Source organism: Hippopotamus amphibius, chromosome 16, assembly GCF_030028045.1.
Source record: "Hippopotamus amphibius kiboko isolate mHipAmp2 chromosome 16, mHipAmp2.hap2, whole genome shotgun sequence".
In the NCBI taxonomy this organism is placed as follows: domain Eukaryota; kingdom Metazoa; phylum Chordata; class Mammalia; order Artiodactyla; family Hippopotamidae; genus Hippopotamus; species Hippopotamus amphibius.
In genome coordinates, this window is record NC_080201.1 from 59,507,710 (window position 1) to 59,533,470 (window position 25,761).

The 25,761-nt window shown below is 48.4% G+C and overlaps 2 protein-coding genes across 11 annotated transcripts in view; both read left to right on the top strand.

Annotated features, from left to right (window-relative positions):
* LOC130838579 (kallikrein-7-like) overlaps positions 1 to 2,626 on the top strand; it is a 102,623-nt gene extending 99,997 nt beyond the window's left edge. For all 7 annotated transcript variants that reach the window (XM_057711880.1, XM_057711877.1, XM_057711878.1 and 4 more), the window contains 2 exons: positions 19 to 155; positions 1,822 to 2,626. In XM_057711880.1, coding sequence (XP_057567863.1) covers positions 19 to 155; positions 1,822 to 1,977 — 293 coding nt within the window. In that variant the 3' untranslated portion in view covers positions 1,978 to 2,626. The remainder of the gene's footprint in view (positions 1 to 18; positions 156 to 1,821) is intronic.
* Positions 2,627 to 16,418: 13,792 nt separating this feature from the next.
* On the top strand, positions 16,419 to 21,932 carry LOC130839134 (kallikrein-7-like). 4 transcript variants are annotated; one of them, XM_057713024.1, is made up of 6 exons: positions 16,419 to 16,440; positions 17,993 to 18,118; positions 18,594 to 18,753; positions 18,879 to 19,120; positions 19,344 to 19,480; positions 21,133 to 21,932. In XM_057713024.1, exons 1-6 carry the CDS (start codon positions 16,434 to 16,436, stop codon positions 21,286 to 21,288), a joined length of 828 nt encoding a protein of 275 aa, XP_057569007.1. In that variant the 5' UTR covers positions 16,419 to 16,433; the 3' UTR covers positions 21,289 to 21,932. The 4 variants fall into 4 exon arrangements, with proteins under 4 accessions (XP_057569007.1, XP_057569008.1, XP_057569009.1 ...); XM_057713025.1 differs by lacking the exon at positions 16,419 to 16,440 and adding an exon at positions 17,530 to 17,687 and having other exon boundaries at positions 17,996 to 18,118; XM_057713026.1 differs by lacking the exon at positions 16,419 to 16,440 and adding an exon at positions 17,570 to 17,687.
* Positions 21,933 to 25,761: the final 3,829 nt, after the last annotated feature.

Sequence of the window (25,761 nt, forward strand, 5' to 3'; positions counted from 1 at the left end):
CCCACCCTCACCTTGCAGTGACCTTTCCAGAGAAGCTCATGTGCACAAGTGTCAGCATCATCTCCTCTGAGGACTGCAGGGAGGTTTACGGGGACATGCTGAGAAATTCCATGCTGTGTACTAGCAACCCCGACTCCAACACCGGTGCCTGCAACGTGAGACCGCCTTCCTCCCCTGCCCTGGGTCCCTGGCTTTGTCATCTCCGCACAGAGCCCCACCTTCCCCCTCGACCCAGCATCTTTGCACCTGACCTTGGTTCTAAGCCTTCCTTCATCACCCCCACTCCACCCAAGGCTCACCTTTCCTAGCTCCCTCTGCCCCATTCTCTGCTCAGGTCAATAGTGGGGGCTCAGTGGGGGCTGGTGTGGCCCTGAGGATGCGGCAGAAAGATGAATGGGAGGGGCTGGGGCTGGGGCGCATGGGGCCAGGACTAGGGGAGGGCAAGGGAACCCCTGGCTTCAAACCCAAACTTTAAAGGGGAGGGGGTGCCCCAAAACCTGGTGATCAAGATAAATCACATTCTAGTGCAATACTTTTAAAAACCCATGCAAACGTCCATGATGAGCTAAATGTCAGAATTTTCAGTATAGAGTCTTACTGAATTTCCCCTTCACCTCTGGCTTCAATAAGCCCTGTCCTGACCCTTTATGTATAATTGGGATACCGTGTTCATCATGGACTTTTTCATATTCAATTCAATTTTAAGGTATTGCATTAAAATACTATTTATTGCAATTTCTGAGACTGTGTGACCAAAGTTAATGTCTCACTCACCTCCCTTGGGTGCTGGTCCTGGGCAAAAACTCTCTCTCCCCTCCTCCTGGTGACCCCTCCCTGTCTCGGAACATTGTCTTCCCACGTCACTCTTTACACCCAACCTCATTCCATTCTTCCTGTCTGTGTTGCCATTCCCCCCCCCCACCCCCAGCCCCATTGGCTGTCTGCTGCTGGGACTCTTTTTATTTGCCTACATCTCTGCTTTCTCACAAACAGCCCCTGCATTGCTGTTTCTCTCTCCTCCTCCTCCACCTTTCTTCTCTCCATCCTCTGCTCTTCCTTTCTTCTGCTTCTCTGTGACTCTTTCCCTCTCCTTGTCTCTCTCCCCGTAGCCCCACTCCCTGTGCTCTCACCGGCACCCTCAGGTGTCAGGGATGGTGGGCCTGTACGTGTTAGGGATGGGGTGATGGAACAGGAATGTGTGTCCTGGAGAATGGGGCATCCTTCTTTTCCCCCAGTGAGGGCCAGCTTCATGAATGTGCAAGTTGTACAGTGACACAGGGTCCCACACCCGGGAGAGTCCCTCACTTGGTTTAACACACTCATGTTGCTGTTTTGAAAGTCTGAAGACTTTGTGAGTGAAGGACCGGTATTTTCATTTGCACTGGGCTTATGAATTTGTCATCGGTTTGGCCCCTAGTTTCCAGGAGCACCCTGTCCCTCTTTCATGTGCCTGCATCCATTCCCTGGAGATAGTGTCCTTCTCCCATGGGCTTGGCGCTGAGTCCTTAGCAAATGCTGCGCCCTTCACAGATGCGGAAGGAATGAGGCCCTCATTCCTGGAAGCCCCACCCCTTCCCTGTGATTGGTCCATTTTCCGGGGCTCAAGCCAATGTCTTCATAGAACATGAATTGTCTTCGCCCTGATGGTCCGAATTCCTGCTCTTCTATTCGTCCCCAGAGACAATGAGTCTCTCCTCATTGGCCAGGGTGGAAGTCCAGGATCTGGCGAGACAAAGACTAACAACTGTGGGGGTGTATGAGGCTGAAGTGGGGAGGGGGCTTCACTCCGAAGCTGAGGCTAATTTGCTTTATGCCCTCCAGGGTGACTCAGGAGGACCAGTGATGTGCAATGGTTCGTTGCAAGGCCTGGTATCCTGGGGAGTTTTTCCTTGTGGTCAATCCAAGGCGCCAGGTGTCCATACCCAAGTCTGCAGGTACGTTGACTGGATAAACGACACCATGAGAAAGCATCGTTAATCTCTCCATACTCCCATCTCTCCATCCCTACACCCTGAACAGGAAATTCACAGAAATAAGGACATGAGTGATGTACAGTCATACGTGACTTTACATTTCCTCAAAGACATATCAAAACCTCAACAACATACCACGTGTATAAGCCTATCAAATCAGCAAGGACCTAAAACCAAAACAAGAAACACAGAAACTTCCGTGCTGGTAGAGAGATAGCGAGACCAGCACTCTCGGCCACTGAAACTGTAAATTCATACAGCTTTTATGGAAGTTGATTTGCCAACGTGAATCAGGACCCTTGTTCTCCACATTTGACCCACTAATTCTAGTTATGGGAAGATACTACAAAAAAAAAATCAATAATGTGGCCAAGGTTTGAATTTATCACAACATTATCTATCATAGTAGAACAGTGGAAACACTGAACGTGTGTAGAATCAGTGGAGTGTTTAGTAAACGATAGGCTTGAGAAAAAGGATGTTCTGAACCGATTAAGGACAATAATTGTGCAGAACTGTTAGTGTTACACAAGGATGTTTGTGCTCTGTGATGTTAAATGAAAAAAGGAAGATGCAGAAATATATGTGTGTGTCATCCTCACTATGTGAAATGAGAATATTCACAAAATAAAAACTGAAAGGACATGTACCAAACTGCATACAGTGGTGATCGTGGGGTGCCTGCTCCCTTCCACTTCCTTTTCTGTGGGTGTGCATTTTTATAACCTGAAAAACAACGTAAGGTAGAGGAGAGGAGGCCCTTAAGAAAGGGAGGCAGGAAAGAAAAATATATCTGATTTTTGGTCTCTTGCTCTGCCTCCCTACCCGGTGACATATTTTTCTCCATTTTCTGGGTCTCAATTTTCCTCATCTGTCAAATGGAGAAGAGAGAGAGGGAAAGGGAAGGTAGAGAGAAGGAAAGGGAAGGTAGAGAGAGGGAAAGGGAGGCAGGAGAGAAAATGCCTACTTCATCAGGATGGAAAGGGTCGTGCCTGTGTGTCTGGGCATTTCACAGGTGACAAGCTAGGAGAGAGGGAGAAGGTTTGGGGGAGGCAGAGGGCTGGCAGGAAGCCAGGACTGCTGTGTCCCACAAGGGCTTGCCAACAGTGAGCATCCAGCCTCCTGGGGTGGAGGGAGCTGGGTACTGGAACCCTGGTGGGTATGCTCCTGTGCTCAAGAAGACAGGGTAGGGGCCATGGAAAGTGAGGAGGGAGGAGTCCTGGTGACTCAGCCTGGCCACACCCCTGCTCCTACCATCCAATGCTCCCTGGGCAGTAACACCCAGAAGCTGCTGACAGAGGGATCCTTTGGTGCCCTGGACTCACCCCTCCTACCTGTCTTTCTAGTTTCTTGCCCAGAATTCCCTCCCAGATAGATTGGGACACAGAGGGAGATCGGGAGATAGAGACACAAAATATAGGACAGAGAGATGGGCAGTGACACAGGCAAACACAACATGACACAGAGAGATTATTTAAGCATCCTGGAAGCCTTTTTAATTTTATTATTATTATTACTATTGCTTTTTCAAAAAATATTTATTTGGCTGTACCAGGTCTTAGTTGCGGCACTCGGGATCTTTTTAGTTTAGGCTTGTGGGTCCTTCGTTGTGGCAATTGGGATCTAGTTCCCTGACCAGGGATTGAACCGGAGCCCCCTGCATTGGGAACATGGAGTCTTAATCGCTGGACCATCAGGGAAATCCGTGAAAGGCATTTTTAAAGTAGAGACAAAAGGTAGTGTTCATTTCCCCCAACTTGACTCAACCCTATCCCCGGCAAAAACTGTCACCCCGTTCACAGGTTCCCTTTGATTCTTTTCTTGGTTACTCTAGCCTATCTGCAGTTCCTTTGGGCGGCATCTCCAAAACATAATGCAGACCTAGCCAGGTGTGCCCACCATGCCTCCCCCTCTCCTGGCGCAGCCCCCTTCCTGGGCTCTCTACATCCACGCTCGTCCACCTCAGTCTATTCCCCAGGCAGATGTGGCTCCTGAGGACCTGTTCTGGTGCCTCCCAGCCTCCCTCATCCACTAGGACACCCAGTGGTCTGTTCCATGTGCCTCCAATACTCTTCCGTGGGCTCTCTCCCTTGACCACGCTCACTCCTCATTGTATCTCATCTCACATGTCACTTCTTCCCAGAGGCATGCCTGACCCCTCTCCCAGTCTAATCCAAGGCCCCCGCTCTCCTGGGTTTTGTTTTGTTCTCAAATCACCTGACGTGCTTCTTCAGAGCCCTTGGTATTACTTCAGCCACAGCTGCCTCCTTGCTGCTGCTTCGATATGTGAAGCCTGTTCTCACCTCAGGACCTTTGCACTTGCTGCTGTTTCTACCCAGAATGCTCTATGTCCAGATATCCACCTGTCTGAGTCCTTACTCAGGCTTTTTCTTAAATAACCTCCTTCCCCCAGTCCCCACCTCATCATCCTCCCATGTAGAGTGGCTCTGAAACAAGAGGGAAGGGGGCAGGGCACGACTTTTAAAAAGAATGACACAGCCCTTGGTCAGAACCAACTAGGTCCAAGATGGCGGAAGAGTCAACTTGCAGCAGACCTTGAACCTCATTCTAGGCTCACTGTAATACATTAGCATCTGAGAAATGACACACCCACCAGTACCTTGACAGTTCTGAGGCTGACAAAGAAAGGCCAAAAAGTGGGCCGTGGCCTAATTTCTGGAACTCCTTCCACTTCTCGAAAATAGTTGCAATAATCCTCCCACTCGTGAGCCTAGGAAATTACCCAGCCCAGAAACATTAACCGCCCCATATTTCAGGGCCTCTCACCTGAGTTGGGCCACACTCTGTCTGCGGAGTGTGCTTCTCCCGGAGCCACTCTCCTCTTTTGAGAAGGACCACAGTCTGCCTGTGGAATGTGTATCTCTCTACATAAATTTACTTCTTACCTATCACTTTGTCTCTCACTGAAGGCTTTCTCTACTGAGACATAAAGAACCTGAACGTCACTAGGTCCTGAGACCAGGTGTGTGATTGTAATTAAAAGGCAGTGGGTTCAAGTCCCAATCTGGCTTGTGTGGTTGCAGCTCCATTACTTTATCCTTACTGTCAGTACAGATACTCTGATTATATACACGCTTATATATTTAGTACATATATGTGATATGGAACCTGATATATCTCCTGGTTATAGTATATATGCTTTGATTATCCATGTAAACCTTATTATCAGTCTATAAATCTCCATTCATTTCCTATTGCTTCTGTAAGGAATTATCACACATTTATTGGCTTAAAGCAACACAGGTTTCCTACTACAGTTCAGTATGAGGTCAGCGTCCAAAGTCAGCCTCACTGGGCTGATTCCTTCTGGAGGCTCTTGGGGAGAGTCCTTCCCTTGCCTTTGCAGCTTCTAGAGACTGCCCACCTTCTTTGGCTCATTTTTTAAAAAAACTGGCCACCTTTGCCAGATCAGGCTATCTTAAGCATCGCTTGAAAAGGCCATGGCATCAGTCAACAAAGCATCTGCATTCTCACGCGGCCATAATCCATCCCCTGTGGGCTCTAGGTGGCCCCTGCCCTGGGGGCATCCTGTAGTTTCTGTGGAGCCCGATGCCAAAGTCAGAAGACAAGATTCCAGAGTTAACCCAAGCCTCATAGCAACCAAATTCCGCAGTTATCTCGACCCCCATAGCCATCTTTGACTCATGACTTGGGCTAGCCGATAACCTGACCCCATATTAGGGAAGGTATTCACCATATAGGACCCTAGCCTATCACCTAATGACACCTGTCGCCTTTGGCTCACTGACCAATTGATTAGCACCATTTTCCTAGCAGGAATTTCCCTTGTTTTGGGGTTATAAAAGTTGGCTGCAAGCCCACCGTAGCATCAGCTCTCCCCGGTCTGCCAGGAAGTCCTCCTGCTGTCTTTACAGCGTCCCTTCTCTCTAATAAACTCCATCTTCCTTACATTCCGCCTTGTGTTTGGAAATTCTTTACCAACCCACGCTTGGACCATGACAGTTTAGCTTGGCCCACAGCCAGTCGGCTTCCCTTATTCCCTGTCTGGCCCCAGGAGGCAGCACACTTTGTGACCCCAGAGAAGAAGAAAAGTGGAGACATGGATGCAGAAGCATGTGGACACAAACAGATCAGGAAAAAGCAAGTCACAAATAACAATACTATTCATACAGCATCATCTTTGTCACGGAGAGTACTTGCATATAGACTTACATGGAGACTACAAAATAGAGCACTTATTTTGTTCTAGACACTATTCTAGGTTCTCCACAAATGTTAACTCAATCTCCTCAATATACTATGAAATAGGAAGTATTATCACGCCAACGTTACACATGAAAAACTGAGGCACAGAGAGGCTAAGAGTCACTTGCGGTTACCAAGCTGGTAATTGTGAGAGCCTGGATTTGGACACCACCACTCCCAAGCCCAAGACCGCCCCTGTGCGCCTAACTACTGTGCAGCCCTGCCCCCTTAGGGTTCCAGAGAAACACACAGGGAGAGAGTTAGAGGTTGTGAAGGGTGAGGGACAAAGGAGGGGCCCCAGGTTCTCTTGGGTCAGTCGCCCTGGAGGCCTCAGCACCCACCTGTGGTCTCAGACTTGGGAACAGCAGAGGCAGGTGCAACCCGGGCTGGTGGCGGAAGCAGGGGCCACAACCTGAGCTTTGCACCTGGTGAGCTCTGAGCCTTGCACCTGGTGAGCTCAGGTCTTGATCCTGACCTTGGGTCTCTTAGGTAAAGGGAAGGGCTGAGAATGTGGCCTCTGGAGTCAGACCTGTTCCAGTGAGATGCTTGGTGAGGGGCTGAGTGTTTCTAGCTTCAGAGCTCAGCCACTGTTATCTCCAATTATTGCTGCTAATACAAGGATTTAATAAGCCAGAGAGGTCACCATAATCTCTGTTTTTGTTTTTTCTTTTTTTTGCTTCACCGTGCATCTTCTGTGATCTTAGTTCCCTGACCAGGGATCGAAACCAGACCCTGAGCAGTGCAAGTGTGGAGTCCTAACCACTGGATGGCCAAGGAATTCCCATCTGTGTTTATTTTTGCATCCTGGTGACCTTGGGTGTCTTCCAGAAGCATCTCCTCTGGGCACCCCGGTGCCCCCCACTTGGTCCCGCGAGTAATAATATTGATGATAAATCACTCACACGCACTGAGCGGTTATAGTCACCCTTTCCCTGGTGTTATTCCTCCTAATCTCAGGGCATAAAACTATGAGTGTGCTGTTTAGAAAGCAGAAATAGCAGAGCACAGGGAGATCAGCTCAATGCTTTGGGAAGACCTGGAGGGGTGGGATAGGGAGGGTGGGAGGGAGGCTCAAGAGGGAGGGGATATGGGGATATATGCATACATATAGCTGATTCACTTTGTTGTACAGCAAAAAGTAGCATAGCAGTGTAAAGCAATTATATTGCAATAAAGAGCTTTCAAATGTAAAAAAAATAAAAATAAAATAAATAAATATAAAAGCAGAGATAAATTCAGTAATGTGACTTTCCCCATTATAAAAAGAAATCAGTTTTTCTTGGTAAAATGCTCGCTGCCTATATTTCTTAGGGTGGCAGTGGAGGTGAAAAGAAAGCACTTTGTTTGTTTTTACCCAGAGGTAGAATGTGAACACTAATTGACAGCATACGCTGAGTGCACGCTCTGTAACACTGTTCTAACAGCTCTACACAGATTAACTTGCTAATATTCCCATTAAGCTTAAGAACATGCTGCTATTGCTGTGTCCACTATAAACAGGAGGAAAGCGAGGCAAAGAGAGATTAAAGGCATTTTCCAAGGCGGCACTGAAAGAAATAGCTGGGTTTGAACCCAGGGAGAATTGCATGAGAATCTCTCGATGGGTATGCGTGTGTCACATCATTCGTACTTTATTTTTTGAATAGGTATTATTTCCACGTGGTACAAAAACAAAGGATGTTTATACAAAATGTAGAGAGTGACAAATCTCCATCGTGACCTTGTCCCCCTTCTGTCCTGCCCCTTCTTCCAAACAGAACCACTAGGACATATTTCTTGGGTCATCTTCAAGGGTTTCGCTGCACATGAACAAGCAAATGTAAAGATGTGTGGTTTTTTTTTAATAAATTTATTTCTTTGTTGGCTGTGTTGGGTCTTCGTTGCTGCAGACGGGGTTTCTCTAGTTGTGGACAGCGGGGGCTACTCTTCATCATGGTGCGCGGGCTCCTCATTGCAGCGGCTCTCTTGTTGCGGAGCAGGGGCTCTAGGTGTGGGGGCTTCAGTAGTTGCGGCACACAGGCTCAATAGTTTTGGCTCCCAGGCTTAGTGGCTTCCCGGCATGTGGGATCTTCCTGGACCAGGGACCGAACCCATGTTCCCTGCATTGGGAGGCAGATTCTTAACCACTGGGCCACCCAGGAAGTCCCCAAAGATGTGTTCTTCTATTTCTCTTGCCTTTAGCCACCCGGCCAGGCTTCTTGAGAAATAAGGTGTCTCCTGGTGTTCAAAACATTTGGTGAATTCTTTTTCCTGTCATAAGCATCAAAGAACCTGTAATGCCTAGTTAGTTTCCAGGTTTGTGAAACACTGTTTAGATAGTTACATAAGTTATTAAACAATGGCTGGTGTGAAAATTACAGATGATACATAATTATATCTATGACTGTAAAGCTCTGTGCTGGGAAGGCTTCCAGTCTGGGAAAGCTCACTGGGAGGCACCTCCCCAGCCACACCCACGGGACCTTGTTATTCATTTGGTGGTGATTAGACTTGGCCAGAAAAAGAACATTGAAAATAGAGCAGATACGATTGAATGAAACATGCGCAGAGGGATACCTAGGACAGTGATAACTGTACGCTTTCAATGTAGAAAGATCGAATCTCTATGCTGTACTCCAGGAACTAACACAGTGTTGTAGGTTAATTATACTCCAAACACAAGCAAACAAACAAAGAACTCAGAGAAAAAGAGATCAGCCGCAACCAAGACCTGGCACAGCCAAAATAAATATAAATGAATAAAATAAATAAATCTTAAAAAAATAGAAGAAAAAGAGATCAGAGTTGTGGTTACCAGAGGCATGGCTGGGGGCAGTGGGGGAGGGGGAATTGGATGAAGGCTGTCAAAAGGTACAAATTTCCGGTTATCAGATAAATAAGTACTAGGGGTGAGATGTATGTGAAGCCTGTTGAGAGAGTAACCCCTAAGGGGTCTCATCACCAGGAAAACATTTTTTGCTTTTTCTTTGCTTTCGTGTGGATGTGAGATGATGAATGCTCACTGCTTATGGTGTCTTCATTTCATGGTGTATGTAAGTCACATCATTACACTGCACACCTTAACCTTACACAGTGCTGTACTGTACGTCCCCTACATACGAACAAATTCTGTTCTGAGAGTGCTTTCGTAAGTCCAATTCAATCCTAAGTTCAATAAAGTTAGCCTATGTACCCAACTAACACAATTGGCTGTGTAGTACTGTACTGTAAGAGGTTGATAATACTTTTCACACAAATAAAACATAAAAAACAAACACACACAAAAAGAAAACATTTTTAATCTTCCAGTATATCACCTTGAAAAGTAGAGAGTACAGTAGGATAGCTGGCATACAGGGGCTGGCATGGAGTGAACAGGCAGGAAGCGTCAGTGACTGCAGGAGGGAGAGGAGCTGGGAGACGGTAGAACTGGAGCATCTTCAGCAATAGGAGGTACCAGCTCCATCGCAGCTGCTGCATCTTTGCAGTACCAGCTACATCGCCTCTGCTTTTTTTTAAAATACATATTTATTGGAGTATAATTGCTTTCAATGTTGTGTTACTTTCTGTTGTACAACAAAGTGAATCAGCTATATTTATACGTATATCTCTATATCCCCTCTCTCTTGAGTCTTCTTCCCGCCCTCCCCACCCCAGCCCACTAGGTCGTCACAAAGCACCAAGCTGATCGCCCTGTGCTGTGCAGCAGCTTCCCACTAGCTCTCTGGGGGGAAGGGGAGGCTGGGACGTAGTGAGAGAGTCACCACTGGTTTTATGCTTGCTTCTGGACTCCTGGACTTGACATAAAGATACTGCACTACTGTACTCTATACCGCACTGTAAAGTACACTAAAGTACAACTGCCTGTAGAGGATGCAGGCACATGACAATGTATGTGATACATGCAAACGCATGTTTCCATCTTTGAAAGCTCTAACTTGAAGGTTCGTAAGTAGGGGACTTCCTGCACCTGAACTGGTGTCTTAAGCCGATCACCTCTGTCTCTCTGTGACAGTGTCTCTCGGTCACTCTGCCTGCTTCTCTCCGTCTCTGTTTCTCTCTCTCGTATGTGTGAACTGTGTCTCATCTCTGCTTGTCTCTTTCCTTCTCCTGTGATCTCATTCTAGCCTCTGGAGACAAACGTCATCACATGGAGGGAACCTAATAGGTACTGACAGCCCCTGTTAAGCAAACCCAGCAGAAACAGACATCTCTTTTATTAATCCCAAGGAAGAACTCGGACTGGTCCACCTTGAGCCGAGCCCACCCATTGGATTAATCATTCTATCTAGGGTGGAAACAATGATCATTTCCACTTTCTTAAAATTTATTTATTTATTTATTTATTTATTTATTTATTTATTTGCTGCCTTGGGTCTTCATTGCTGCCCGCAGGCTTTCTCTAGTTGTGGCAAGTGAGGGCTACTCTTTGTTGTGCATGGGTTTCTCAGTGCAGTGGCTTCTCTTGTTGTGGAGCATGTGCTCTAGCCGCATGGGCTTCAGCAGTTGTGGTGCGCAGGCTTAGTTCCTCCGTGGCATGTGGGATCTTCCTGGACCAGGGTTCAAACCCATGTTCTCTGCATTGGCAAGTGAACTCTTAACCGCAGCACTGCCAGGGAAGTACTGGAAACAATGATCTTGTTGGCTTGACTAGGTCATGGGTCCATCCCAATGATTTTCCCCATCATTGGAGAACTATGATTGACCCTTCACCAGAACTCTATGAAGTGAGGGGGGCAGCTTCCTAAAAGAAGTGGGAGCTGTCCTTGGAGAAAGGGGAGAATAGAAACCCAGAATTCAGAAACAATGGGCCTTCAGGACCCAAGGAGATGAATCAGGAGGTTCCAGAATCGCAATGTCCAGGGCCCCTTAGGGCAAGGCACACATGCAGGACAGCAAGGTACCAGCTCTCAGGTGTGATCAGGAGCCGAAAGATGCATCATCAGGCCAACAATCAGGATATAAATGTGAGGGCAGAGGGAGTAGGAAGCTGGGTCTCTGGGTGGGACTTAGGAACAGGACGACACCCAAAGGGCCTGGGAGGGCGGGGACTTGGGGGTCTCTCCAATGTGGGGGCATGCATCGTGAATAAGAAGCCTAAGGGATTCCGAGTTCATTCTGAGCCAAAGAGATTCTGAGCATATGTGACAGCGTCCCAGGGAAACTCCCTTCCCACACTGTGGGTTTGTGCAACGGTGAAACTGTGGGCAATCCTCAGCATTTGAATCTGACCTTTCTGCCTCCTTGGCTGTTGATTTTGCACAAGGGTTCTTACTTCTTTTAAACCTCCCTTTTCTCACCTATCAAATGCGGAAGACCATCCTTGCTTGGACCCATGAGAGCCACAGAGCTGAGGTTCCCAAAACACCAGACACATCACACAGTATGTGCAGAAAAATGGGAAGCTGCTTCATCCCCAGGATGACGGGGAAGGCAGCTAATGTGAATCCAGTGCCTGGAACGTGCCCATCCACGTTCCTTTCATAACTTTATTTAATTCTCTCATTTGCCTTGAGAAGCAGACATTGCTGTCCTGCACTTTAGAGAGGGGCACAGTGGGGCTCAGAAATATGAATTCGCTTACCTGAGATCACAAGGAGGCAACTAGGGTTGATCAAACCTGAGTTGCTCTGACCTGTGAGGCCAAGTTCTTTCCATCACGCCCTGTGGCTGAATGGCTCAGGGATCAAGGAAGGACTGGCTCTAAAGTTGGCTGATCCGTGGATGACACTGGGCTGCAAACAGGTGTTTATTTAAGTCACTCCTATGCTCCCTGGCTCAGGCTGGGTGCTTAAAAAATCACCAAATGAACACCAGACATATTTTGTCTCCTCTTAAAGAACCATATTTAGCAATAAAGCCTGATTAAGTAATAAAAAACACAGAAAGACAGATATGCCGCGCACAGCAGAAGTTCTGGTGATTTAGGAGTGAACAGCAGGGCTGCAGAGCCTCATAGCTACTTCCCTCTTTTTAACAATATTCTAGAACTTCCCTGGTAGTGCAATGGTTAAGAATCCTCCCACCAACGCAGGAGATATGGGTTCAATCCCTGCTTTGGGAAGATCCCATATACCACGGAGCAACTAAGCCATGCTGCACAACTATTGAGCCTGCGCTCTAGAGCCCAAGAGCCACAACTACTGAACCCACATGCCGCAACTACTGAAGCCCGAGCACCTAGAGACGGTGCTCCAAAACAAGAGAAGCCATAGCACTGAGAAGCCTACACACCACAACAAAGAGTATCCCTGCTTGCTACAACTACAGAGAAAGCCTGCGCTCAGCAATGAAAACCCAGTGAGGACAAAAACAAAAACAAAAACAAAAACAAAACAAAACAAAACACCAGTATGCTGAGGAGACAGGGGGCCGAAGAGGGAATCAAGGGATGAAGATTTGGACAATAGATAACAGATTGGAAGTCTTGCCAAAATTCCTCTCTTGGGGAAGCCAGGAGGGAAAGATACAGATTGCTGACTCACAGAGCTGTGCGGTCAAGTGCCCTGGCATCTGCCCCTACTTCATTTCGGAGCCCAAGTCAAGAGGGTTGACACTCCTCATGGCCATGGTCCCATATGGAAGTAGTGGGGTCAGGGTCTGAATTCTGGGGTCTGATTTGGGATTTGTTGAGAGTAAGTGTCTCAGTAGTTTTGGGGACTTCACTTGAATTCAGTCCGTGTGGGATGAACACTAGTATGGTGATAATGCGTGAACTTTATTTTCATGTGTGTGTGAAACGCAGGGTCAAGGTGGTGGGTGGAGTTGGGAAAATGAAGATGGGGTGAGGGAAAGAGTTTGGCATGGGAACTGGGATGGGATTTCACGTAGAAATTGAGCTGGAGATGAGAGTGGGGCCGGAACTGGAGTCAGAGGGTTAGGACTGATGTGACTGGGGAAGGGCTCACGGGAAGGATGTCCGTGTGGGCTTCCCGGGATGTGACAGGGATGGTGACTATAGTCCGAGTTGTGGGTGGGGTCAGGTTTGGGACAGGGGTTATGGTGACACTCAGTGTTTGGGTCAAGGTTGAGTTTGTGCTGTGGTTAGGGATCCAGGGTTTGAGTCAAGATCAGGGTCAGTGTTGTTGGAGGTGTGATTCCCAGCCTGAATGATATTTGGAGGCAGGAACTTGGTCAGGGACTTGGTTCCAAGTTGAGGGAAAAGTTTAGAATCGGTCAAGGATATAGCAGCAGAATGGAGGGTTAGGGTTGGGTAGGTGTTGAGATTTCAGGTTAAGCCTCGGGTTTGCATCAAGCTTGGTTGAGGACTTCCTGGTGACCCAGTGGTTAAGAATCAGCCTGCCAATGCCGGAGATATGGGTTCGGGCCCTGGTCAGGGAAGATCCCACATGGCTTAGAGCAACTAAGCCTGTGTGCCACAACTACTGAGCCTGTGCTCTAGATGCCACAAGCCACAACTACTGCGTCCAAGTGCAGCAACTACTGAAGCCTGCCCACCTAGAACCCTTGCTTGGAAAGAAGAGAAGCTACCATGATGAGAAGCCCGCGAACCGCAACAAAGGGTAGCCCCCGCGGTCTGCAACTGAAGAAAGCCTGCGTGGAGCAATGAAGAGCCAGGCAGCCAAATATATAAATAAATAAATACATTAAAAAAGAAAAAGATTGGTGTCGAGCCTTTAGTATGTGTATCTTCTACCATCAGATACCAAGCTTGGTCAGATTCAGAGTGACACCTCTCTGTTACCTTTTTCTATGATTGGACTGTATCCTTCATCAATCTTAGCGGGGGATGAGGAGGTAGACTGCCATCTTCTAATACGCTTATTTACTCTGTTTCCCAGACAACATTGTTTGGTTTTGGAATATGTGTGAGGTGTTATTCAGGCTTATAAAAAGTCATTGTATTATTAAAAACAAAAGACTGGTGTTCAAAACTGTGTCAAGGCAAGGATTGGAGTTAGAATTATGCCTGGAGTCCCTGGATTCTCTCTTTAGCCCCCTGCCTCCGCAGCATTCTGTTGAAAAGAGTGAGGTGTTTTTCACTCTCTCATAAGCACCTGATCGCATCTGACAGTGTACCACCATCCAGCAGCAAGAGACCTTGACACCTTAACATGTGTCTCCCTCACCACCACTTCCATTCAATCCATCACCAAGGCCTGTTGATCCTTCAAAGTGCATCCTGAATCCATCCACGTATCACCATCTCCACCTCCCAAATGGCCTTATGCAAGTCATCACCATCTCTCATCTGAACAATAACAAGAGTCCTCATGTCTCCACGTCCCCTTCAAATCCACCCTTCATGTAGCACCCAGAGAGAGATTTTGAAATACAGATCTTGTTATGTCACTCTCTCTCCCTGCTTGACCACCTGTGGTGTTTTGGCTTGGTGCACCAGCCATTTCTCTCCCCAGTTGCAGGAAAGCTGCCACAGTTCCAGAATTGACATCCAGAAGGGGAACCATCTAGAAGAAAGAAAAGAGAATTCTTCCAGGGTCTCCTTTTGGAAATAAGAGAGCCTTTCGGAGTGGTCGTCCCCTCATGCCTCATTGGCCAGGACTGCATCCCATGCTCATTGCTAAAGCAATCCCTGGCAGGAAGAATATGGCCCTGCTGCTTGGGGCAGTAAAGCTTACAATCATGATGAGGATGAAAGATTATCCAAACAAAATCGGGGTTCTCATGGAAAGGCAGAAGGAATGAATGTGTGAGTCGGCAACAATAATGTCTGTTATGGGCCAAATGATGGGACCGAAATAGAGCTGGGTTAGGGGTCAGGATTGAGGTACGATTTGGGCTCAGGGCAGAGGAACAAATCACATTTGGGGTCTGATTTAGAAGTTGGGGTCCATTCCACTTTTAGGAACTTGCCTTCAAGTATAATGGTTCCCATCTTACTCAAGGTAACCGCAAAGTCCTACCCTGATCTTCAAGGTCCTAGGTCATCCTAGTCCTGTTCTTACTCTGACCTCATTACCTGCCCTTGTCCCCCTGCTCATTCAGCTTCAGTCAAGAGGGCCCCCCTGCTAGAACATTCTAAGCAAGTCCCCTGCCTCACTTACTGCCCGTTTGCTCTGCCGAGAACTCACTAAGCAGCTACAGGGATCCATCCACCACATCTCCTGTAAGACTTTGTTCCAATGTCATCTTCACGTGGCATCTTCCTTGTATTATAACCCCAGTGGCCCCTGAGAGTGGAGGAAACCAACAACTCCCTATCCCTCTTCCCTTCCTTTTTTTCTTCTTAAATATATTTGTAGACTGCAGTAAATGATGCTTGGTTTAGAAACAGTTCCGAGATACTTAAGAAGCCAGAAGTAACTCTAAACCTATCAATCAGCTTTTGAAAGTACAGTATGACTCAAATAATCCCCATGACATTCTTTCTTGTTTCCACGTTCTCCACCTGACATTTCTGCTTTTTTCATTTCAATGCACATTTCTCTCAGTCTTGTATATTTATTTTTATTTATGTTTTAAAAGATTTATTTTATTATTTATTTATTTTACTTTTGGCAGTGTTGGATCTTCCTTGCGGTGCCCGGGCTTTCTCCAGCTGCGGTGAGTGGGGACGACTCTTTGTTGAGGTGCACGGGCTCCTCACTGCAGGGGTTTCTCTTGTTGCAGAGCACAGGCCATAGGTGCGCAGGTTCAGTAGTTGTGGTTCACGGGCTTAGTTGCTCCTTGGCATGTGGGATCTTCCAGGCCACGGCTCAAATCTGTGTCCCCTGTTGCCAGGCAGGAGCTTAACCACTGCGCCACCCAGGAAGCCCCTCCGTCTTGTATTTTTAATGCAGAGCTTTTGGTTTGAAACGGCACAAACTGGAACAAAGCAAGTTGGTACTCCTTAAAAGATTAGATGCAAAAAGTAATCTTGGATGACTGCTTGGTTTACCTTGAAAATATACTGAGAATAGAGTTCTACTTGCTGTTCATTATTAGTTGCATGGTGACTCTACAGGAAATACAGGTCGTTACTTTCTCATAGTCTGGTGATGTAGCAGAGCAGTTTTTTGACCCTCTGATGCATAATAGGAACTTCACACACACAAAATGCTTCTTAAATGATTGTTAAATGGCTGAATGGTGGCACTGATTTAAGTACCCTCTTCCCTGCTTTTATGTTTCTCTATCATACTTACCAATATCTAACAAACTATATATTTTATATACTTATTTTTGTATTCACAGTGTCCACCCACTAGGAAAACAGCCTGTGTGAAGGAATTTTTGTTTGCTTTGTTGACCACATTGCCCCCAGGAACCAGAACAATTTCTGGCACAGAATAGATGCTCAGTAAGTATTTCTTGAATGAACACCATTAGCAAAGATGAATGTACCAGGAAGTCCAACCCAGCACTATTATAATTAAAAGCATGCAAACATACTGCAATATGAAACAGATTACATAAATCATGGTACAACTGGAGTATGGAATAGTATGCAACCCTTAAAAAGGAAGGAGAACCCATTTAAATATACTAAGAGGAAAAAGTGCTCAAAGTAACTTATAGAGTAAAGAAAAAAGGTTATGTTAGATAATGTTTAGTACAGATGTTTTTGTTATAAATACATAATATGTATTGAAATCTATGTATAATATGAGAAAGACTATATTGATAATGTTAAGCATATATCGGCATGGACTTCGGGAAAACATTTTCTTATTTATTTATAGATTTGATTTATTTTTTTATTTATTGGTTGTGTTGGGTCTTCACTGCTGCGCGTGCGCTTTCACCAGTTGTGGTGAGCAGAGTATACTCCTTGTCCAGGTGCACTGGCTTCTCATTGTGGTGGCTTCTCTTGTTGCAGAGCACGGGCTCTCGGCTCGCCGTCTTCAGTAATGGTGGCATGTGCGGCTCGGGAGTTGTGGCTCGCACGCTCTACAGCACAGGCTCAATAGTTGTGGCACACAGGCTTAGTTGCTCCAAGGCATCTTCCCAGAACAGGGCTGGAACCCGTATCCCCTGCATTGGCAGCTGGATTCTTAAGCACTGCGCCACCAAGGAAGCCCACATTCTCTTTTTCATTCCTACCCGATATTAGGGTTGGGAATGGGTTCAGGTTCAAAGACATGACTGGCTTCCAGCCTGAGCACATTCTCACAAGCTGCTCAGAATTAGGCTATAGGGTCTAGGTCATCCCTGAGAGGGCATGAGGGCAAGACAATGGCCCCAGAGGAGGACCCCAGCCAGAGCCCGTGTCCTGAGCTCCGCGGCTCCTTGAATCCTGCTCCTGCCCCTCCGAGCCAGAGCCCCCGGCCCCGCCCTCGGCAGCAGCACCAGGGAGGGTGGGGCCAGGATGTGCGGGGGCGGGAGGGTGGAGAGAGGAGCGTGCGGACAAGTATTTTAGCTGCCTCTGGGGTTCGAGATACCAGAAATGCAGGAAGGGGTGTCCCAGAGCCGTCTCCACCTGCACCCCAGGGCGCTGAGGGAGGGACCGGGAGGTGGACGTGGTATAAGACGGCCGCCCTGCGCAGGTCTGGAGATGCTTGGCTCCCAACCGAGTCTGGAGCCCAGGTCAGATCAGAGCCTCTGGAGGTGAGAAGGGGCCTCATTTAGGGTGGGGGGATGAGGCTGGCTGGAGAGCTGAGTCCTGTTCCTGAGGGGAGGGGGCAGTGGGAAGCCTGGTTCTGACAGATGAGGAGCTAGGGGTCTGGAATTTTTGGTCTCTTAGAGAAAAAGGAACTGGGGATACAGACGTACGGATGGGGAGGGATGGGAGCCCAGATTCCTGGGTCCCAAGGGAAAGGAAGTCTGGGGGCCTGGACTGCTGGGTCTGAGGGAGGAGAGAGCTGGGGGCCAGCACTCCTGCTTCCTGAACTCTTTGTCTTTCTCCACCCCAGCAGAAGAGACCCTTCCTCTGCCTGGCAGCCCCGAGAGACTCAGAGAGGCCCCCATGGCAGGCTTCCTTCTCCCACCCCCGCTGATCCTACTGCTGTCCGCAGCCCTGGGATCTGCTGCACAGGAAGGTGAGGACCAATCAGGAAGGGCTGCCCTGTCCTCTGCACCCCCCATCATCCCCACGGACCCTCGTCAGGGGCCCCTGTCTCCAAGGGGTCCCTGAGTCAGGACCTCCCCCTGCTCCAGCAGCTTCCTCCCTCAGAAGACAAGACTCTTCTGCCTCCTGCCTCCTTTTTTCCTGATCCCTTCTGCCTCCTAGTGACTGTGACCCCCCAGGACCTCTATTTTGTATTCGGGGTCTCTCCCATTAGCTTCTGTGGTCACCCGCAGACCAGATCGTCCTCCTGGGTTTCTGAGCGGGCTGCCTCTGTCTCTCTCCATCTCCATCTGCTGCTTCCTCTGCACTGTTCTCCATTTGTGCCTCTGCATTTCTCCCTGTCTCTCTCTCTGTCTGTCTCCATCTCTGTCTCCACATCCCTCAGCTGCTGACTCAGCCTTCCTCTGAGGCTTGCTACCCAGTTTTTTCTCCATGTCTGTCTCCAGACCAGGTTAACAAGAGGGAGAAGAGGATTATTAATGGATTCCCATGTCCAAGAGGCTCCCGGCCCTGGCAAGTGGCTCTGCTCAACAGTAATCACCTCCACTGTGCAGGCGTGCTGGTCAACGAGCAGTGGGTCCTCACCACTGCCCAATGCATGCTGAGGTATGTGGGCAGGGGGCCCTCTGAGCACTTCTAATTCTCCCTCTGGTTCTCTGCCCCCCTCCTCTGGGTGCCTGTCCCACTCCCTCACTCACAGTGTCTCTCTGAATGTTGTTCTCGTCTCCCAGGGCGTACAACGTGCACATGGGCAGTGAAGAGCTGGGAAAAGGCCAGAAGGTCAGGGCCACAAAGTCATTCCGCCACCCCGGCTACTCCAAACAGACCCACGTTGATGACCTCATGCTGGTGAAGCTAAATAGCCGGGCCAGGCTGTCACCCAGTGTGCAGAAAGTCAACCTGCCTTCCCGCTGTGAACCCCCTGGGACCGAATGTACCGTTTCTGGCTGGGGCACCACCAGCAGCCCTGCGGGTGAGGCTGCCTCAGTGACCCAGGAGCCCTAGACCCTGCACTCCTCCTCCCTCAGACCCAGGAGCCCCAGATTCAGGCCCCTTTTCATGATCCTCATGTTGAGCCCCCAGCCCCCTCCTCCTTCAGGGTCTAGGATCCTGGACCCCCACCCTCTCCCCATCAGGACCCTCGGTCCACAGTCCCAGGCCTCTGACTGACAAGCCCTCCCACCCTCACCTTGCAGTGACCTATCCAAAGCAGCTCATGTGCGCGAATGTCAGCCTCATCTCCTCTGAAGACTGCAGGGAGGTGTACGGGGACGTGCTGGGAAATTCCATGCTGTGTGCCGGCCACCTTGACACCAGCACGAATGCCTGCCTTGTGAGACCTCCTTCCTCCCCTGCCCTGGGTCCTTGGCTGTGTCATCTCAGCACAGAGTCCCACCTTCCCCCTCTACCCAGCATCTTTGCACATGACCTTGGCACTGAGCCTTCCCTCATCACCCTCACCCCACCTCAAGCCCAGATTTCCTAGCTCCCTCTGCCCCATTCTCTGCTCAGGTCAAGAGTGGGAGCTCAGTGGGGGCTGGTGTGGCCCTGAGGATGCGGCAGAAAGATGAATGGGAGGGGCTGGGGCTGGGGCGCATGGGGCCAGGTCTAGGGGAGGGCAAGGGAACCCCTGGCTTCAAACCCAAACTTTAAAGGGGAGGGGGGTGCCCCAAAACTCAGTGATCAAGATAAATCACATTCTAATGCAATAGTTTTTAAAACCCATGCAAAAGTCCATGATGAACAAAATGTCAGAATTTTCAATAAAGAGCCATTAGTCTCACTGCATTTCCCACTTACCTCTGACTTCAATAAGCCCTGTACTGACCCTTTATGTAAAATTGGGAAATCTTGTTCATCATGGACTTTTTCATATTCAATTCAATTTTAAGCTATTGCATTAAAATACTATTTATTGCAATTACTGAGACTGTGTGGCCGAAGTTCGTGTCTCACCCACCTCCCTTGGGTGCTGGTCCTGGGCAAAGAACTCTCTCTCCCCTCCTCCTGGTGACCCCTCCCTGTCTCGGAACATTGTCTTCCCACATCTCTCTTCACACCCAACTTCATTCCATTCTTTTCATCTGTGTTGCCACAGCTGCGGTCCCCACTGACTGTCTGCTTCTGGGACTCTTTTTATTTGCCTACATCTCTGCCCCTTTCTCCAGCCCCTACATTGCTGTTTCTCTGTCCTTCTCCTCCTCCTCCACCTTTCTTCTCTCCATCCTCTGCTCTACCTCTCTTCTGCTTCTCCGTGACTCTTTCCCTCTCCTTGTCTCTCTCCCCGTAGCCCCACTCCCTTTCCTCTCACCCGCACCCTCAGCTGTCAGGGATGGTGGGACTGTACGTGTTAGGATGGGGTGTCGGGACAGGAATGTGTGTCCTGGAGAATGGGGCATCCTTCTTTTCCCCTAGTGAGGGCCAGCTTCTTGAATGGGCAGGTTGTACAGTGACACAGGGTCCCACACTCGGCTGAGTCCTACGCTTGGTTTAACAGGACTGTTTTTGCTGTCTTGAAATTCTTAATACCTTTTGAGCGATGGAGCTGGTATTTTCATTTTGCACTGGGCCTTGTGAATTATGTCATGGGTTTGGCCCCTGGTTTCCAGGACCACCCTGTCCCCATTTATGAGCCTGTATCCATTCCCTGGAAACAGTGCTCCTTCTCCCAAGGGCTTGGCTCTGAGTCCTTACAGGTGGGGAAGAAGTGGGGCTCTGATTCCCGGAAGCCCCACCCCTTCCCTCTGATTGGTCCCATTGGCCGGGGCTCAAGCCAACCTTTGCAGACATGTGGTTTGTCTTCTCCACGATGGTCCTAATTCCTGCTCTTCTATTCATCCCCAGAGACAATGGGTCTCTCCCCATTGGCCAGGGTGGAAGTCCAGGGTCTGGCAAGACAAAGACTAACAACTGTGGAGTTTATGAGAGTGAGTTGGGAGGGGGCTTCACTCTGCAGCTGAAGCTAATTTGCTTTATCCCCTCCAGGGTGACTCAGGGGGACCACTGATATGCAAAGGTACTTTGCAAGGCCTGGTGTCCTGGGGAAGTTTCCCTTGCGACCAAAGGAACCACCCAGGTGTCTATACCCAAGTCTGCAAGTACGTCGATTGGATAAATGACACCATGAGAAAGCATCGCTAATCTCTCCATACTCCCATCTCTCCATCCCTATGCCCTGAACAGGAAATTCTCAGAAATAAGGACATCGCTGACCTACAGTCATACTGGACCTTACCCTTCCTCAAAGACCTATCAAAACCTCAACAATATGCCATGTGTGTAAGCCAATCAAGTCAGCAAGGACCTAAAACCAAAACAGGAAACACAGAAACCTCTGTGCTGGTAAAGAGGTAGTGAGACCAGCACTGTTGGCCACTGAAACTGTAAATTCATACAATTTTTATGGAAGTTGATTTGCAATGTGAATCAGGAGCCTTGTTCTCCACATTTGACCCAGTAATTCCAGGTCTGGGAAGATACTATTTAAAAAAATATATATGTGCAACAAGGTTTGAATTTATCACATTATTATAGCAGAACAGTGGAAACACTGAATATGTCCAAAATCAGTGGAGTGTTTAAGTAAACAACAGGCTGGCTTGAGACAAGGATATTGTGAAGCTGTTAAGGATAATAATTGTGCAGAATTGTTAGTGTTATACAGGGATGTTTGTGCTGTGTGATATTAAATGAAGAAAGGAAGATTCAGAAATATATGTGTATGTCATCCTCACTATGTAAAATTAAAATTTTCAGAAAATAAAACCTGAAAGGACAAGTACCAAACTGCATACAGTGGTGGTCATGCAGTGCCTGCTTCCTTCCACTTACTTTTATTACTTGAAACACAGTGTAAGGTGGAAGAGAGGAGGCCCTTAAGTGAAGGAGACAGGAAAGAAAAATGAATCTGATTCTTGGTCCCTTGCCAAGACTTCCTGCCTGGAGGCATATTTTTCTCCATTTTGTGGGTCTCAGTTTTCCTCATCTGTAAAATGGAGAAGAGAGAGAGGGAAAGGGAAGGTAGAGAGAGGGAAAGGGAAGGTAGAGAGAGTGAAAGGGAGGCAGGAGAGAAAATGCCTACTTCATCAGGGTGGAAAGTGTTGTGAAAATGGGTCTGCGAATTTCACAGGTGATGAACTAAGAGAGTGGGAGGTTTGGGGGAAGCATAGGGCTGGCAGAAGACAGGACCCCTGTGTCCCCCCAGGGCTTGCCAGCAGTGACCACTCAGCCTCCCAGGTGCCAGGAGAAGCTGGTGGCTGGGATCCTGTGTAGGTGGGCTCCTGTGCTCACGAAGACAGGGAAGGGGCCTCAGAAAGGGAGGAGGAAGGAGTCCCAGTGACTCAGCCTGGCCACACCCCTGCTCCTGCCATCCAAGCCTCCCTGGGCAGTCACACCTCAGATGCTGCTGACAGAGAGATCCTCTTGAGCCCAGGACTCACTCCTTCTACCTGTCTTTCTAGTTTCTTCCCCAGAATACCCTCCTAGATGGATTCAGACCCAGAGGGAGACAGGGAGATAGAGACACAAAATAGAGGAGAGAGAGATGGGCACAGACAGAGGCCAAGACAAAATGACACAGAGAGAGAGGGATTATTTAAGCATCCTGGGAGTCTTTTTTATTTTATTATTGTTATTGATTTTTAAAACTATATTTATTTCGCTGCACAAGATCTTAGTTGCAGCACTCAGAATCTTTTTAGTTTCGGCACGTGGACTTTTCATTGCGGCATTTGGAATCTAGTTCCCTACCAGGGATTGAACCTGTCCCCCCTGCATTGGGGGAACAGAGTCTCAATCACTAGACCACTAGGAAAGCCCCTGAAAGTCATTTCTAAAACAGAGACAAAAGGTAGCTTTATTTTCCCCCAACTTGACTCAACTCTCCCCCCTTCCCCCTTAAGTGTCACCCCATTCTCAGGTCCTGTTTGATTCTTTTCTTGGTTGCTCTAGACTATCTGCAGGTCCTTTGGGCGGCCCCTCCAAAACATAATTCAGACCTAGCCAGGTCTCTCCACCATGCCTCCCCCTCTCCTGGCCCAGCCCCCTTCCTGGGCTCTCTACGTCCACTCTTGTCCACCCCAGTCTATTTCCCAGAGGGACGTGGCTCCTGTGAATGTCTTCACATGTCTCCCAGCCTCCCTCATCCTCTAGGGCACCCTGTGATCTGTTCCATGTGGCTCCAGCACTCTTCCCTTTGCTCTCTCCCTCAACCACTCCCAGTCCTCCTTTTATCTCATCTCACATGTCACTTCTTCCCAGAGGCCTTGCCTGACTCCTCTCCCAGTCTAATCCAAGGCCCCCACTCTCCTGGGTTTTGTTTTCTTCTCACATCATGCTACGAGCTTCTTCAGAGCCCTTGATACAATTTACACACATGCTACTGTTTGTGTGTTCCTGTTTCTAACGTGTGCCTCTCTCATTAGCCTGGGAGATCTTTGGGGACAGGGCCCTGGTCTGTTCTGTTCACCATGGAAAACTCAGTGCCTCCCATTGTAGACAGGCATTCAGTATGTACACTATGTGCTGAACAGATGGATAGAGACAGAAAGGCAGATACAGAGAGAGACACACAGGGTTGGACACAGAGAAAGTGGAAAGAGTAGGACACAAACACTGATGGAAAGAGAGAATGACAAAAACAAAGGATAACCACAGTTTATAGTCAAAAAAGAGGAAAGAGCAGGACAGGAAGACTGATGGAAAGAGAAAATGACAATAACAAATAAAAAGAAGAGCTTAGAGTTAATAATAGCTCTTTGCCCTGGGACAGGGGTAGGGAACTTAATTAACTAATAAATGTTCAATTAATTGTAATTACAGTGACAGCTTACTACAGCCCTATTTTAAGTTGTTTATGTATAATAACTTTATCCATCACAACACCATATGAAGTTTATGCTGTTATTAACTGTATACAGATGAGGACATTGAGGCACAGAGAGGTTAAGTCATTTACCCAAGGTCACATAAAGGCTGAGGCTGGAAGAGACAGAGATGGAGAAACAGGCAGAGATGAACCGATACAGAGCAGGGGAGAGCTGGCAACATAGTGAAAGGTGGACGCTGAGAGACACACATCTCAGGAACCAGGGTGAATGATGATTAAATCATAAAAGACAGAAGATCCAACAGTGATCCATCACCCACTAGTTTTCTAGGTGCGTTCCTAACAGCTTCATACACATTGATTAGTTTTAAGCTTCATAATAACCCCATGAGGTACCTAATCTTATGCCTAATTTTATGAAAGTGGAAAGGGAGGCACAGAGCAGTCAATCAACTTACCCAAAGTCACACAGCAAAGTGGCAGTGAATCTAGGCATCTAGTTCCAGAGCCCATATCTGAGCTCTCTGCTAGGCAGCCTCCTTCATGCATATTAGGAAACAGAAGCAGAAGCTGAGGGACAAGGGAGCCATCTCCACAGGGACACAAGTCGTGAGGGTCCAGGATGCACCTGGGTCCACTGCCCCTCACTTGAGCCACCTGCCCTCATCCCCACCTGCAGGTGAGGTGCAGCCTTGGCCGGAGAAGACGCGGAGCACTGCTGGGGAGGGGACGAGGTGAGGCCACCCTCAGCCCCAGCACCCACTCTTACTGCGTAAATGGAAGAGCAAGCCCCTCCTCCCTCCTCCGGACTGAGCCAGAAAGAGAGTCTTAAATCTCCTGGACACGGTGGAGGGGCTGCCTGCTTAGGAATGTCATCTGCCTGAAGGCCCAAGGCGGCCCTGACCATGTTTCCAGGGGTGTCTGTCTCAGCCTTTAGGCAACTGACCCCTGAGGTCTACCTGGTAAACTCAGGAAACACCTTCAGGCTGGGTTTGAACTAACTTGAGGGTGTGGGAAGTGGTCGCCCCTATAGCACTCAAGAACTAAAACCACGTTGGGATAGATTGTATTAGGCAAAGAGAATCGTTTTCTTTCCTTATTAAGGTCAATGAGGGATTCATCAGGAAAACCACCTACTGAAGGCATCTCCCCTTCCTGCTCCTCTCCCAGGGGAGAGAGAGGCCAGCATCGACAAGGTCTGCCCAGAAGCAGGGACAACAGAGAGAGGGACTTGGGGAGGGGGTTTTTACTGGAGAGAGTTGGAGCTTCCTCCAGCCTGGAGAACTACAGAGAACACAGCCTGACCACTTGTGAGATGGGAAGATGGCTGTGGGCTGTGGGGACCACTTTGGGGGCATCTCCTAGCCACTTACCTGGGTTTGGGGCCAGGGAGGGGAAGACCTCAGCACATATCAAAGGAGCAGAAGGTAAGACAGTAGCCCCCATGGACCAAAGCCCTGGATATTCCCTCTTTTTTTAAGCACCAAAATGAGTTATGTCATCACCTTGTAGAGTAGGATGGGACCCTCTAAGTGGCAGACATTTCCTGCCAGACTGGAGGGGGCATGGGGTGGGGTGGGGGCAGGACTGGTGGGCTTGGAGCAGATTAAAATCCATTTAGATCTTCACTGTCCAAACAGCAGCCACCATAGATGGTTACTGAGCCCTTAAAACGTGGCCAGTGTGGTTGAAGAACTGGCTTTTACTTCTTATTTAATCTCAGCTAATTTAAGTGTAAATACCCACACTTGATTCTCTTATTGGGAAAGTGTTAAGTTCCTTGGAAC